The sequence below is a fragment of the Mus musculus genome, chromosome 5, assembly GCF_000001635.26.
Source record: "Mus musculus strain C57BL/6J chromosome 5, GRCm38.p6 C57BL/6J".
NCBI lineage: Eukaryota > Metazoa > Chordata > Mammalia > Rodentia > Muridae > Mus > Mus musculus.
This window is the reverse complement of record NC_000071.6, coordinates 128,792,259-128,806,260: the sequence shown is the minus strand read 5'-3', so window position 1 is coordinate 128,806,260 and position 14,002 is coordinate 128,792,259. Positions and strand designations below refer to the sequence as shown.

General features: G+C 47.2%; 1 protein-coding gene across 15 annotated transcripts in view; it reads left to right on the top strand.

The window, feature by feature from the left end:
• The window catches only part of Rimbp2 (RIMS binding protein 2), a 195,857-nt gene that overhangs the window by 147,384 nt on the left and 34,471 nt on the right, over positions 1 to 14,002 (top strand). For all 15 annotated transcript variants that reach the window (XR_377055.4, NM_001310733.1, NM_001081388.2 and 12 more), the window contains 4 exons: positions 2,298 to 2,434; positions 3,400 to 3,476; positions 5,234 to 5,343; positions 8,418 to 9,230. Coding sequence is in view for 14 of the 15 variants with exons in the window: in NM_001310733.1 (NP_001297662.1) it covers positions 2,298 to 2,434; positions 3,400 to 3,476; positions 5,234 to 5,343; positions 8,418 to 9,230 (1,137 nt within the window). In the remaining variant the exon portion in view is untranslated. The remainder of the gene's footprint in view (positions 1 to 2,297; positions 2,435 to 3,399; positions 3,477 to 5,233; positions 5,344 to 8,417; positions 9,231 to 14,002) is intronic.

Below are 14,002 nucleotides of genomic sequence, written 5' to 3'. Positions count from 1 at the left end.
ATTCGTAGAGTGGTTTGGATACTCCCATTCTCCCTGTGTTGGGGGAAGCATGTTTGTGTGGGTAAAGATGCACATGCAGGTGTGAGTACATGCATGTAGAGAGCAGAGGTCAACCTCTGGTGGTGTTCCCCAGGAACCATCCACCTTGCTTTTGTAAGTCAGGTATCTCATTGGTCTGGGGTTTGCTGATTAGCCTAGATGAGTATGAATGAACTCTAGGGATCTGATGGTCTCCGTGGCCCCAGGGGTGTGCTGGGATTATGGGGTATGTTGCCATGTCTAGCTTCTTGCATGGGTGCTGGAGACAGAAGTGAATTCCTCATTCAGGTTTAGCAAACACTATCAATTAAGCTATCCTCGAGCCCCTCCCTCCAGATTAAAGGCTCATACTTGTAATCCAGCATTTGAGAGACTGATGCCAGAGAATTTCAGCTACTTCCGGAACAGCCTTGGCTATATTGCAAGACCCTGTCTTAAAAACAAAACCCCAAATTGTTGACTTCTTTTAATTAAGAGAGCTGAATGCCAGACTTCCTTTTGTAGCTGTATTAAGATAATTTCCAATCTCTCCTGGTCCTTATCAAAATGGAGAAGTGCTTCTGGTGCTATTATTATTATCATTGTTGTTGTTATAAAACTAGGCAATGCTTGTTGTTCTGTGTCATCATCAATGGGGTTCTTCCCCTCAGCCTCTCAGCTTTGAACCTTTCCTTCTAACTCTTGCATTGCAGAGACTGACAAACAACATCAGTAGCTGTTGCTATGAGAAACAAGATGGATGGGATGGGACAGCCCACACCCCTCTCTTTGTTTACTGAGCCTTGTGCACCCAGGAGGTGTCTGGGTGCCAAGGCTGTGAAGTCTGTTAAATGACAGGGTCCCATGGGAAGCCCTGCTCAGATGCAAGATGTCAGATAGGCTATAAGGTGGCCTCCAGCCCACACGGATGCGTGTAGGTGGATGGTGAGCTAGAATGAGGCTGGCACATGGATAGCTGGGCTCAGTACCAACTGGAGAACATATTCAAACTGTGAAAGGCACAAACCAGCTTCTCCCTCCCCACTCCATAAATGTACTGGGATCCTAGCTGCAAGGGAGTCAGGCAGATCATGCCCCCAGCATGGCAAGATCCTAGGAGGTCATCTGAGGCAGAGCTGAAGGTTTCTTGTGGGGACCAATCACATGGCCACCTCTACCTGGCACGTGTCTAGTCCTGACTCAGAAGGAATGCAAGTGGTTGGCACCAGCCACAGGTGTGCTCATGAGGCCCCTCCCTTTCTGAGACTTTATAGACATTTCATGGCTGCTGTGTGAGAGGCTTATGATAGCCCCTGCCCCATAATGTTTCAGTAGGTAGTTAAGTATTGCTGGGAGAGACATTTTCTTCTGTGGTGTAGCTGTTTGCAAGTGCTCCCTACTCTTCTAATTAGCTCTATTTAAACTTGTTGGCTCATCAGGACAGTCCCTTAAAGATGTGTTCATGTGCCCCGGGACCCAGAGCATAGGCTTCCTGACTGTGTTTGGGAAGAGTATAGTGTGATTAACTGTGGGTGTAGAATTGCATGGCAGGATCTAAACCTATTCACCTGGAAGCCCAGGACTTCCCACTAATGCTTCAACATCTTCCTACTCTCTTGCCCAGCTGGTCAGCCTTTACTTCTCTCTGCTGTGACATCATCAGAGTCCACATGTGACTGGGCCAGTTTGGTCTGCATCTTCTGATGCCTGGATTATCTTATTTTATATAAGGCACTCCAGGTTTTTCCATGCTAATGGGAGTGGTAAAATTTTCCTCTTGGACAGGTTGCCACTTTTTAATTTAATTTAATTAAAAATTTTAATTTATTTATTTTTGGTCAAAGTGATTACGAACTTTAACATTGATATGATCAGAGAAACAGTTATCATGCGGGGGGGGGGGGGGAGAACTACAGTGTAGCCTGGGTACAGCTTCACTCAGGTACCCTTGATGATGTCACAGAAAGTCCAGACTCTGACTCTCTGTATTATAGTGCCCGGCTCTGTGGGTACACTCCTCCTGGTATCAGGCTGTGTGTGTGGGGTATCAATAGGCCTCACAGCCCCTCAATTTCAAGCCAACAGAAGGGAAGACCCCTGCACTTAGGACACACTGACCCTTTCTGAATGGACCTTCTTGTGTCTCAGATCACAGGTCACCACCAGGCCCTCAGTACAGCCAGCCTGTATGCTGCCCACAGTGAGACCAGCCTGAGGCAATTAGTATGTGGGTGGGTGGCCTGCCTCCTTCCCTCATCCATTCCCCTGTTCCCATCCAGGTCACGAGGGCCCCACTGGACACTACTCTGTGATTGGTGACTATATTCCGCTGTCTGGGGACAAGCTGGAGTCTCCGTGTGTGAAGCCCTCCTTCCTCTTGCGATCCAGCAGCCCAAGATGCAGATTTGAGTCCGAGGTGAGTCCTACCTAGTCAGCTCTAGGCTGTATCTGGGAGGCACCTATGGCCCTGCCTCCTCCTTTTGCCCACTCACCTTGGCCCCTCCATTGTTCCTATCGATTTTCCACATCCATCCTTAGTGACTCAGCAGGTGCCAGAAATCACTACTGTTTACAGGCAGAGGAGACTCGGGGTCTCAGCACTGTATCAGCATCCAGTCAGCCAGGTCCCGGGTGAGGGTTCTGAAGACAGCGGCAGAACAGGGTGTGTGGACTTGTAATGGCACAGGGAGGGGCTGTGAAACCAGGAGGGCTTCTCGGTGGTGTCACCGAACGTCTGAGACACCAGGAGCATGGTTGGCTGAGTGGAGCTGGGAGATTGGGGAGGAGGGGATAGATGTGGGCTTTGGTCCCTTGCGTGCTCCTAGGAAGGAGTGGCATGGCTTGGTTGGCACCATGAAGGGGAGCACTCTGCCTTCCACACAGAGAAGGGATAATAGGGGGAGCTTGCCTTCCTTGGGACACTGTTACTCAGTCCCCCTCTCAGCCCTCTGAGAAAAGACCACATGCCCCTGGGATTATTGCAGTAGGGAACTCTGGGCACAGCGTCCTTAAGCTCTGCAGACCCCGAGACAGCAGGGGAAAGTGTGAAATGAAGGCTCTCCTGGTGGCTCCTTTACTGTAGCTCTCCTTGGCTTCCTGAATGCCACTTGGAGATGGCGAATTCGGCCCTCCATAGCAAGAGCCCTCTGAAAGCAGAGGACATGGTCACCTCTGCCTTCCATAAGCTACTTGGCGGCATGGCATTCGGGTGTCTTAGTGGGGTGGGGGTGGGGGGCATCCAAGTCTCTGCCAATGTTTAGTGTAGGATTCCCAGCAGATGTCTGTGGAAGTGGATCCCACTTCATAAGCCTTTCACGGGCTGGGGGTGGGACACGGAGTCTTTAGTATCAGTCAATGGAAACCATGATCACTGCTCCACAGATGGACAATGACCGGAACTCTAACAACTCCAAGCAAAGCAGCTCGGGGAAGGTGCACCTGTGTGTGGCCCGCTACAGGTAGGAATGTGACGCCGCCCCCACCCCAACCCACACTGAGTGCTGGGGCAGAAGAAGCTGGTGAGAGGCACGGAATACACAGGCCTCCGAGCTTCTGTGAGTCAGGGTCTCAAACTGAGCACACAGGGGCTCACTTCCTCGCATCTCCAGATGTCAGCAGATGCACTGAGGAGTCCTGGCCATGCTCCAGGAAGACTCAAAGAGAGGGTGTTGGGGCCTTCTCAGGTTCTGGTGGCCCCAGTGCTCCTGGCTGTTGCTGTATCTCTCTAGGCTCTGTCTTTACCTTCCCATGGCCCCCTCTTCTGTGTGTGTTATTGTGTCTTTTGCATTCATGTCTACCCTGCCTAGTGAGATGTTTTCTCACTTGGGTGCCTCACTGTGAAGGAGGCCACATTCACAGAGACTTGTGACAAGTCTTTATGGGGGACACCATTCAACCCACAACAGGTGACAAAACAGAATGTCACAGGGGATATGCTCAGAGCCTCCATTCCCCCATCTTCTAAAATCTAGCAGAAATCCCAGGCATCATATTTTAGAAGTACTCAGTAGGGCATACAGTCGATCAAACAAATGCAGTTTCTAGAATTTCTTCTTTGTGAAAGTGTGCTAAGATGCATCATCAGGACATCTGATGGGACATGGCATACATTAGCCAGGAATTAGAAGCAGTGTCTATATTGTCCACATCTGACATTAGGAAACCAGTTTGATAAAGTGGTGATCAGCAGAATACTATACTTTAACTACAAAGATGTCTTAGTTAGGGTTTCATTGCTGTGAAGAGACATCATGACCAAGACAACTCTGATAAAGACATTTAATTGGGGCTGGTTTACAGTTGCAGAGGTTCAGTCCATTATCATGGCAGGAAGCATGGCAGCATGCAGGCAGACATGGTGCTGGAGCAGCCGAGAGTTCTACATCTTAATCCAAAAGCAGCCAGAAGAGACTCTTCCGCCCTAGGTAGAGCTTAAGCATAGGACCTCAAAGCCCACCCCCACAGTGACTCACTTCCTCCAACAAGGCCACACCTACTCCAACAAAGCCACACCCCTAATAGTGCCACTTCCTATGGGCCAAGCATATTCAAACCACCACAAAAGGCAATGGCAGACTTCATGAGGTAGAAATATAGTATGCTACATTGTAAGGCAAAAAAAAAAACAAAAAAACAAACAAACAAAAACAACAGTTAAGTAGTATGTCTAATGTGTTCTAACTTAGTGGGTTGATACATATTTAAAGGTAACAGAATTGGTCCAGAGAAATGGCTCAGCTGTCAAGAGCACACAATAGGCTTCCAGAGGACCCAGGTTCAATTCCAAGCACCTACATTAGGCAGCTCACAATTACTTGTAACTCCAGCTCAAGGGGATCCAGTGTCCTCTTCCACAGATACTGCATACACATGTGCACATATACATGCCCAGACACATACACAGAAAGAAAGAAATCATTAAAAATAAAAGCAACAACATTCATTTTCTTTGTACTAGCTCATTAGTTTGGAAATGTGAAGTTCAGGTGCAAGAGACACACAGGAACAAGCTGTCTGGACAAGATGGAAGACTCAAAGAGCTCTCAATGGCTTTAATTCCCTTTAACCTATTGGTGTGAGCTTGCCAGAGGAAGCTTGAGAGGAGGCACAGGATCTCGCTAGCACAAGCCGTGACACCATTAGTGATGTAATAGGTATGAGGAACCTGACAGATCTTGGCCAGGGCTACTGATGTACAAACTGTTTCTCCCTGCAGTTACAACCCCTTCGATGGGCCCAATGAGAACCCAGAAGCTGAGCTGCCTCTCACGGCGGGAAAGTACCTCTATGTCTATGGGGACATGGATGAAGATGGGTTCTATGAAGGTCTGTGGATGCGCTGCGGTTGGTGGGCACTGACTTGGTCCATGCAGAAGACCAGCTTGCCAGGGTCCTGGGAGATGCGCCAGCCTCCCACATGTTCTGGCTGCTTGCTTTCTGTTATGTCTCTCCCTGATTGCCTGGACAGTGGAGCTGGCTTTCTGAGTGTTAATGGCAGTAGGTGGCTGGCACTTGGGAGTCTTGGCAGAGCTGCTGGGCAGCTGTGTGCTGGCACTGATGGATGCTGTGTAGTCATCTCTCATTTTCCATGGGAAACAGGTTGACACTCAACCTCAAGGATTCTCCAGCCCCTTTTAAAACCATGGAGTGTTTGCACATAGCCTGGGTGTCTCCTCCTATGCACTGGGACTCCTTCCTAGGTGGCTTCTAACACACACACACACACATACACACACACACACACACACACACACACACACACACACACACCACACTGAAAACACCCTGTACATATTCTCTGTACATGTTCTATACAGACCAACATTAAAAAAAATCTTTTCTATCTTCTGAGGACAGGGTGCTGGTGGAAACTAAGGGCCACCATACTCCCCAAAGTGCCCACCCATGTCCTTTCTGCTGGAGTTATCATGTGACCTAAGTGTGATTTTCCTATCCACGGGGGCCTCAATATTTTTGTTGTCTCAGGGGGTCCAGCTTCATATCCCGATACCCCTCTCCCACTCCAGTCATCCCTAGAGTTTATAGAAAGGAACTAGGCTCTGTCCTCCCAGAAGGCTTTAGTTTTGTTGGCTTTTAGCCTATGACAGTGGTACTTGCGGTGCCCTGCTTCCCAAAGCAGCTTTATGGTTTTATTTTATTTTATTTTATTCTTGTGTATGAGCATTTTGCCTGCATGTATGTCAGTGCACATATGTGCTGTGCTTGTGGGGGCCTGAAGAAGGCATCAGATCCCCTGATACTAGGGTGGCAGGTGGTTGTGAGTCATGCTGTGGGTGCTGGGTCTTGAACCCAGGTGCCTTGGAAGAGTAACCCATGCTCTGAAGCACTGAGTCATCTCTCCAGACCCCACTTTCTGATTCTAGATGGGAGCTGGCCATCCCCTGGCCTCCTGCTCTGTGGGAAAGCCTTGTCTCTCCCTAGTCTCCTGAGCAGGAGGGACCTTTGTTGAGTTGGTTTTCTCTTCCATGAGCTTGAATTGTTTCTCAGAGTCCCTGGGAGTTCTGGGACTCGCTTTTGGGATGCCCACTTATGGAAGGTTGCATCAGCTAAGGCCAAGTGAGTGGGCAACCCTCACCCTGGGGCAGTGCTGTAGCTCTGGCTGTGCCTCTCCAGCGAATCTCACTGTAGGGTCAACAGAATGCCCAGCTCTGCTGTCAGATGGCCTGGTTGGCGTCCCTGAAAATTTCCCATCATGCCTTGTGCCCAGCTAAAGGCTCCGAGGACCTCACTCAAAGAGGTTCTGAAACTCGAGCTTTTATGGTCTGTGACAGTGGGACTTGCTTCTGTTCTCTGTGTCTCAGTCTATCCCATAGCAATAGCCTTCACTAGTCACTGTGACTGGAAGGTAGGATTGCATGCTAGGAAGTGCTTGGAATGGAGCCTGGAACATTGCTTATTAACTGGCGGATACTGTTGTCACTGTCCCCATCACAGCCACCATCCCTATACCCACCATCACCACCACCATAATTACCTCATCGCCTGCATCTCCAATGCCACCACCATCACAATTTCATCACCATCACCATCATGACCAGCACCATTTTCACCACCACTACCATATTACCATTATTACTACCATCACCCCCATGATTATCGTTGTTATCAACATCAGCACCACCATCATTTCCAAGGGCCAGATTTCTTTAGTATAAAAGGATTGACTGCCTCAAGACCCATACCCTAAGTAGAGGTTAGGAACAGAATATGAATCCTCATTGAGTGGCAGGCTTTCCCTCTACAGGCCATGTCACAGATTCCCCCAAAGGGGGTTTGGTAGGAAACAAACTAAGAGGTCATGGTACCCCAGCCTCCTAGGGTTACTTGGTCTCTCTTGAGATGTTCTGTAATGATTGGGGATGATAGTATTTTGTTTTTGTGCTGGAACACAAAGTTCTTCTGCATAGTTACTTTTGACAGTTTCTGCTGTGCATACATGTGCACACATACATACAACAGACACATATACACACATACACAAAGGCATGTGCATGCATACTTACATAGGCACACACATACATACACATATGCATGCATGTGCACAGACACACACATAGACATGTGCATGCACGTATACAGTTACATGCACACACACATGCACACATACATACACATGTGCACAGGCGCACACACACAGACATGTGCATGCGCATACATACATGCACACATACAAGCACACATACATGTACACATACATGCATGCATACATACACACATACATATACACAGACACACACATATACACAGACACACACAGGCACATGAACACATATATACACACATAGGGAGGCATGTATGTGTGTGTGCATATACACCAGCACACACATGCACACTCATGCACATACACAAAGAATTAGGTTGCTCTACAGAAGCCACCTGTATAGTATTTGCTTATGCCACACACAACTTAGAAGACGACTCTGAAGCCCAGTCCAGTGTGTTCATTTCCCATCAGGCAGACACTAGGAACACAGATGTTCCTGAGGTTGACTTAGTAGGAGCCACCTTCCCATCCCTGATCACGCGATCACTTGATAAAAAATGATGTGTATTTATTAATCTCCCCAAGCCGTAGATTTGACATGTTTGTCTGTCCTAGCATTTATTGAGCACTAACTGTGTGCCAGGGTTCTCTCAGTGCTGGGCATTCAGTCAGTGTGAGTTTCTACTCCTTACTAAACAGCTTCCCGGTTCCTGGTGTGTGCTTGGTGTGTACAGCCAGATTCTCATAGGGTTGAACTAGGAAACCACACTGGGCAATGGGTGGGGTTATTGCAGGCAGAGGGCATGGAGGGGACAGGCATGGGGACTATGTGTCAGTGCCGTGGAGCTCAGGGTCCTGGAGAACAGTGAATGATATCTGTCCTTGTACCCAACAGGAGAGCTTCTGGATGGGCAAAGGGGCTTGGTGCCCTCCAACTTTGTGGATTTTATCCAGGACAATGAGTCGCGGCTGGCTGGTACTCTGGGGAGTGAGCAGGACCAGAACTTTCTCAACCACTCTGGCATCAGTCTGGAGCGCGACAGCATCCTTCACCTTCACTCCCCAACTCAAGTGGACTCGGGGATCACCGACAATGGTGGGGGGACCCTGGACGTGAACATCGACGACATCGGAGAAGACACCGTGCCTTACCCTAGGAAAATCACCCTTATCAAACAGCTTGCCAAAAGTGTCATCGTGGGCTGGGAGCCCCCTGCTGTGCCTCCCGGCTGGGGCACCGTGAGCAGTTATAATGTGCTGGTGGACAAAGAGACACGCATGAGCCTTGCCCTGGGTAGGAGAACTAAGGCGCTGATCGAGAAACTTAACACAGCTGCCTGCACCTACCGCATCTCCGTGCAGTGCGTCACGAGCCGGGGAAACTCAGACGAGCTGCAGTGCACTCTGCTGGTGGGCAAGGATGTGGTGGTGGCACCGTCCCAGCTGCGTGTGGACAACATCACACAGATCTCTGCCCAGCTCTCGTGGCTGCCGACCAACAGTAACTACAGCCATATCATCTTCCTCAACGAAGAAGAACTGGACATCGTGAAGGCAGCCAGGTACAAGTACCAATTCTTCAACCTCAGGCCTAATATGGCCTACAAGGTGAAGGTCTTGGCCCAGCCACACCAGATGCCCTGGCAGCTGCCGCTGGAGCAGAGAGAAAAGAAGGAGGCCTGTGTGGAGTTCTCCACGCTGCCTGCAGGTGAGCCATGTCCTCATGGGGGCGTCCATGAAGGAAGGATACCAGGGCATACACTGCATGGTTAGGGAAAGGCGAGAGGAGGTGACCACAGGAGTCTGTGTTATCCTTGAAAGCCCTCAAATGCCCTGGCAATTCTGAATGAGGTGGCTCTTCATGGGCTTAGAGTTGGCTCTTGGATAGCATTTGGGGCCATGCTCTTAGTACTTGGACTGTCGTGGGCTGTCCTGTAATATAATAGACAGGAAGGGAATGGGGTCACCTCTGGGAGTGAACAGCTACACTCTACACCTCAGACCTCCTCCAACAACACACAAGGGGAATCAGTAGTTGAAGAGCTTCCACTTCAAATGCTTTCCCTTCCTTTTTTGGTTTTCATTATAAATAACTACTCACTGATGAGTGATGCAAAGGATGGAGTGGTTCACCAGAGCTGCCACAGGGCTGACCTATCTCTCCTCTGCCTTCTTGGCTGTAACTGGGAGAAAGTGTGACCCCTTGTACCCTCTCCAATACTCGTCGGAGATAAGACACATCAGACTTCTGGAGGTCTCCTGGTATAGACATGGCTCAGGATTCTTATGTTCCTGAACTGTTGCTCCAGTCTGCTTGAGTGTTTGTGATCCCTGCAGTTGCACACCCTGTACATACCTGTACATCCTAATAGGCTTCTGAGGTGGAGGCAGCCCACACAAGTGTAGGGCACACACATGCATGGATACACTTGATGCTGTTTGTATGTCCAAGAGAAGAATAAAAGACGAGGTGTTATCCTGTCTTTGGGAAAGAAACCATGTCCTGAAAACTTGGTCATGCCTATGTACAGGTCACTGCTTAAGAGAAGGTATAAAGGAGTGTCCGTTGGCCCCATCCCTGTGGGGCTGAATTTGCAGCCTACCTAGGAGGGATGTTTTAGAAGTGAGGGTGAACCTGAGTTCTTGGTGAGAGAGGAGAGTGTCTCTGTTAGTGTCTCCCATGCAACCAGAATGAGTCCTTTACTTGCAACAGAGTTCTGATGTAAGGAGAGGTTTCCCCTGGTTTGTTATTCCTGCCGACCAGGATTGCTTTGTTGCTGGCTTCTAGGTGTGATGAATGAAAAAAACAGTGTAATCGTTTATTGTTGGCTATTGGTCACAAGAACTGTGTGTTCTAGTTAGCTTGAGCTCTCAACTTGACACAGCCACTGCCATGTTGGAGGAGAGCCTTGAGGAACTGCTTAGATCCAATTGGCCTATGGCCATGACAGTGGGAGATTGTCTTGGTTGTTAATTGGTACAAGAGTGTCCAGCCCACCGTAGGAGGCACCATTCCCTAGGCAGGTAGCCATAGGCTGTATATGAAAGTTAGCTAAGTATGAGCCAAAGAGCTAGCCAGTAATTAGAGTTCCTCCATGGCTTCTACTTGCCATGAATCCTTTCAGTGATGGGATGTGACCTAGACGTGTAAGTCAAATAAACCCTTTCCTCGCCCAAATTGTTCACCAGTGTTTTATCACAACCACAGAAAGGAAACTAGAACGCTGCTCTTTATCAGGATCTGACACTTCCTTTCTATCCCCAATGTGCCCAGAGTTTTATCAAGATTGAATTAAATTTTCATTAATCTCCATCTATCATGTCATGATTATTCTTTATTCAGCTAATATGCTGATTATGCCGCTTTGAATAACTTCACACTTCTAAGGTGAAACTTTACCTAGTGTTTATGGCTAGATGAGACTTGTTTTAAATGACTTATATTTGTGTGTGTGTGTGTGTGTGTGTGTGTGTGTGTGTGTGTGTGTTTGCATGGGTATGTGAGCCATGTGTATGCAGTTACCCAAGGAAGCCAGAAGGGGGCATCAGATCCCCTAGAGCCGATGTTACAAGTGGTTGAGAGCCACCTGACACCAGTGTCGGAAACTGGACTCGGGTTCTCTAGAAGAGCAACAGGTACTCTTAACCACTGAGCCATCTCTCCAATCCCACTGGAGAGTTTTGCATCTATGCTCATGAAGGATATTTGTGTACCATTGTCTTGTAATGCCCTTTGGTTTGGGTGCCAGACTTCCCCTGGGCTCATGCAGTGACTGGGGAAACCTGTCATCTGAAAGCGCCTGCGCAGTTTTTAGGCATTAGAATTGTCTCGCTTTAACATTTGATGGATGCAACGGAAGGTATGCAGACCCATTGTTTTCTTTGAAAACGTGCTGGAAGTTTCAGGGTTAAGGTAGTTAATAGACACAGGGCTATTTCGCTTTTGCATCTCTTATTTGTCATTTTGGATTACGTACATTTCTTTAACTTTTTAATATTACATCACCCCTCTTCCCTTCCCTCCCTCCAAACCATTCTATATACCCATCCCTGCTCTTACACACACACACACACACACACACACTACAGCCTTCTCTGTCTATGTACTATTATTTGAGTGGCTGACCATATGGTATTAGGTAGCTAGTTGGTGTACTCTTCTCTGAGGAAGGAGGCTGTTTCTCCTCCTGTTACCATTCCTTAATTGTCTGTAGTTCTTTGTGTAGAGTTGAAGTCTCATAGGCCAACCAAGGTATTTCAAGGACTTTCCTTACAGGCTCTCACTAAGATAGCCCTGGCTGACCTGGAACTAACAGAGATCCTCCTGCCCCTTTTTCCCTAAGGCTGTATGTCACCATGGCCAGCCTTATATTATCCTTTAAGAGTCTTTAGATTCATAATCACACCTTTCCTTGAATTCCTGTTGGAAATTTACATTCGTCTCTCGTGAAGAGAATTGTGTTTGTTGAAGCTTTTGACTTGGCTGAGTTTTGCTTTTTATGATTTTAGATCAGATTGTCCTTTTCCTGTTGATTTGGGGCCTTACCTGGCTCTTCTGTCTTGGCCCATATTTTCTTTCTTCTTCTTCTTCTTCTTCTTCTTCTTCTTCTTCTTCTTCTTCTTCTTCTTCTTCTTCTTCTTCTTCTTCTTCTTCTTCTTCTTCTTCTTTTTTTTTTTTTTTTTGGTTTTTGAGACAGGGTTTCTCTGTGTAGCCCTGGCTGTCCTGGAACTCACTTTGTAGACCAGGCTGGCCTCGAACTCAGAAATCTGCCTGCCTCTGCCTCCCAAGTGCTGAGATTAAAGTCATGCGCCACTATGCCCGGCTGGCCCCTGTTTTCTAGGTGAAACTGAAAGTTGTTGTTTTCTGAATATAAATATTTAGACACGCAAGCTTCGCTATTCTTTATCCACATGTTCTTTTTGTTATTGTAAGTATATTCTGATTATCCAGTTAGGACCCTTCATGACTCTAATTATGAGCAGGCTAGTTAGTTTCCAATATTTGATAGTTAAAAGAGAAATCCTACCACTATAATTAGTTTCCAATTTAATTGTTTTAAGGTTGGCTACAGTTTCTTGTACAAGTCCAGGGGTACTGAAACCTGGTGTATGGATACCGTCTGCCCCAGTGAACATTCCTGGCACATTTTAAAGCAATGTGAACCCTGTGGTTCTGGGGAACAAAAGCAATAAAGTCAAATGACTTAGAAGAGCTTTTCCAGGACTCCGTGATCTCCCTGGGCTTTGTTTGTTTGACCCATGAGTTAGAGACAATGATTGTTGCCTTTGGTTTTTGCTTTATGTAGTTCGGAGTTTATCTACTGGTTGTGTTACGTATTGAAAGCTTGGACTCTCCCTGGTGACATTTTCTCAGAACCAACAATCCACTGAGAACCAACAAGGCCACTTTGATGGCCTTTAAGTCTATTTCGTCTGATGTTCTTGTGTGGGTAGCTTTCGTAAGCTAGACTATACATGTATTATTTTTCCAACACTTACTTTCAAATTCCCCGAGTCCTTCTACACTGTGTCTGCCTCACCTGAGTAGCAGGTGGTGGGATCTTTGAGTCGCCCTGGCCTGATAATCTCTGGTTTTTAACTAGATTGTCTCTCTCTTTTCCCTTTCATTACTGATGATGTAAGTCTAGATTTCTGCTGTTCTGCCCTTGTCTGTTCTTTGTGTCATTGTTAACCTCTTCCTGCTTTCTCTTGGGTTAACTATTTCTTAAAACCCATCTTGTATGTAATTTCTTCATACATGTATGCAATGTGTTCTGATCAAATCCATCCCCAGCTCTCAACCCCCACCCCCACCCCCTCACTACCACAGTACTTTCCAGACACAGGCTGACCATTTTTTATTCTTTATTCTCTACAATTGATTTTGGGGGCTGTGAATAACACGGTATATTACTTTTTAGAAATTAACTTTTATACTCCTACTCGCAGCCTACTATGAACTGCCTGAAATTACAACAGGATTCCTTTAGTTCTCTTTCAACCTTGCTTTCACGCATGCTGAAAGCACCTGTTCTATATGAACCTCTGTAGAAGACTTACCATAGCTGAACTTCCCATTGTGAATGAGCTGGTTAGTTAGCATAGTTAGCAGAGAGTGAAAAGCACAGACCAGTAGAGACCCACCACGCCGAGATGACTGGAGAGGCCGGAAGAATCAAAGTAATAAGATCATTAAACTGGGGGCAGCAAACGCCCAGCAGAAACCGGCTGGAGAAACTGAGGCAGCTTCGCTGCAGTTCCAGGTTGAGTTTTCTCTCTGTGTATGAGGCTCCAATTTCTCTCTCTCTTTCCCTCGCAGATATATATATATATATATATATATATATATATATATATATATATTTATTTATTTATACTGTGGGGGAAACAGTAAACTTGGCTGGAAATGGTTTCTCGTCGACCTGTCCACAAGGCACAGCGCCTTTCATCTCTTAGCTGTTTGCGGTATTTTTCTCTCTG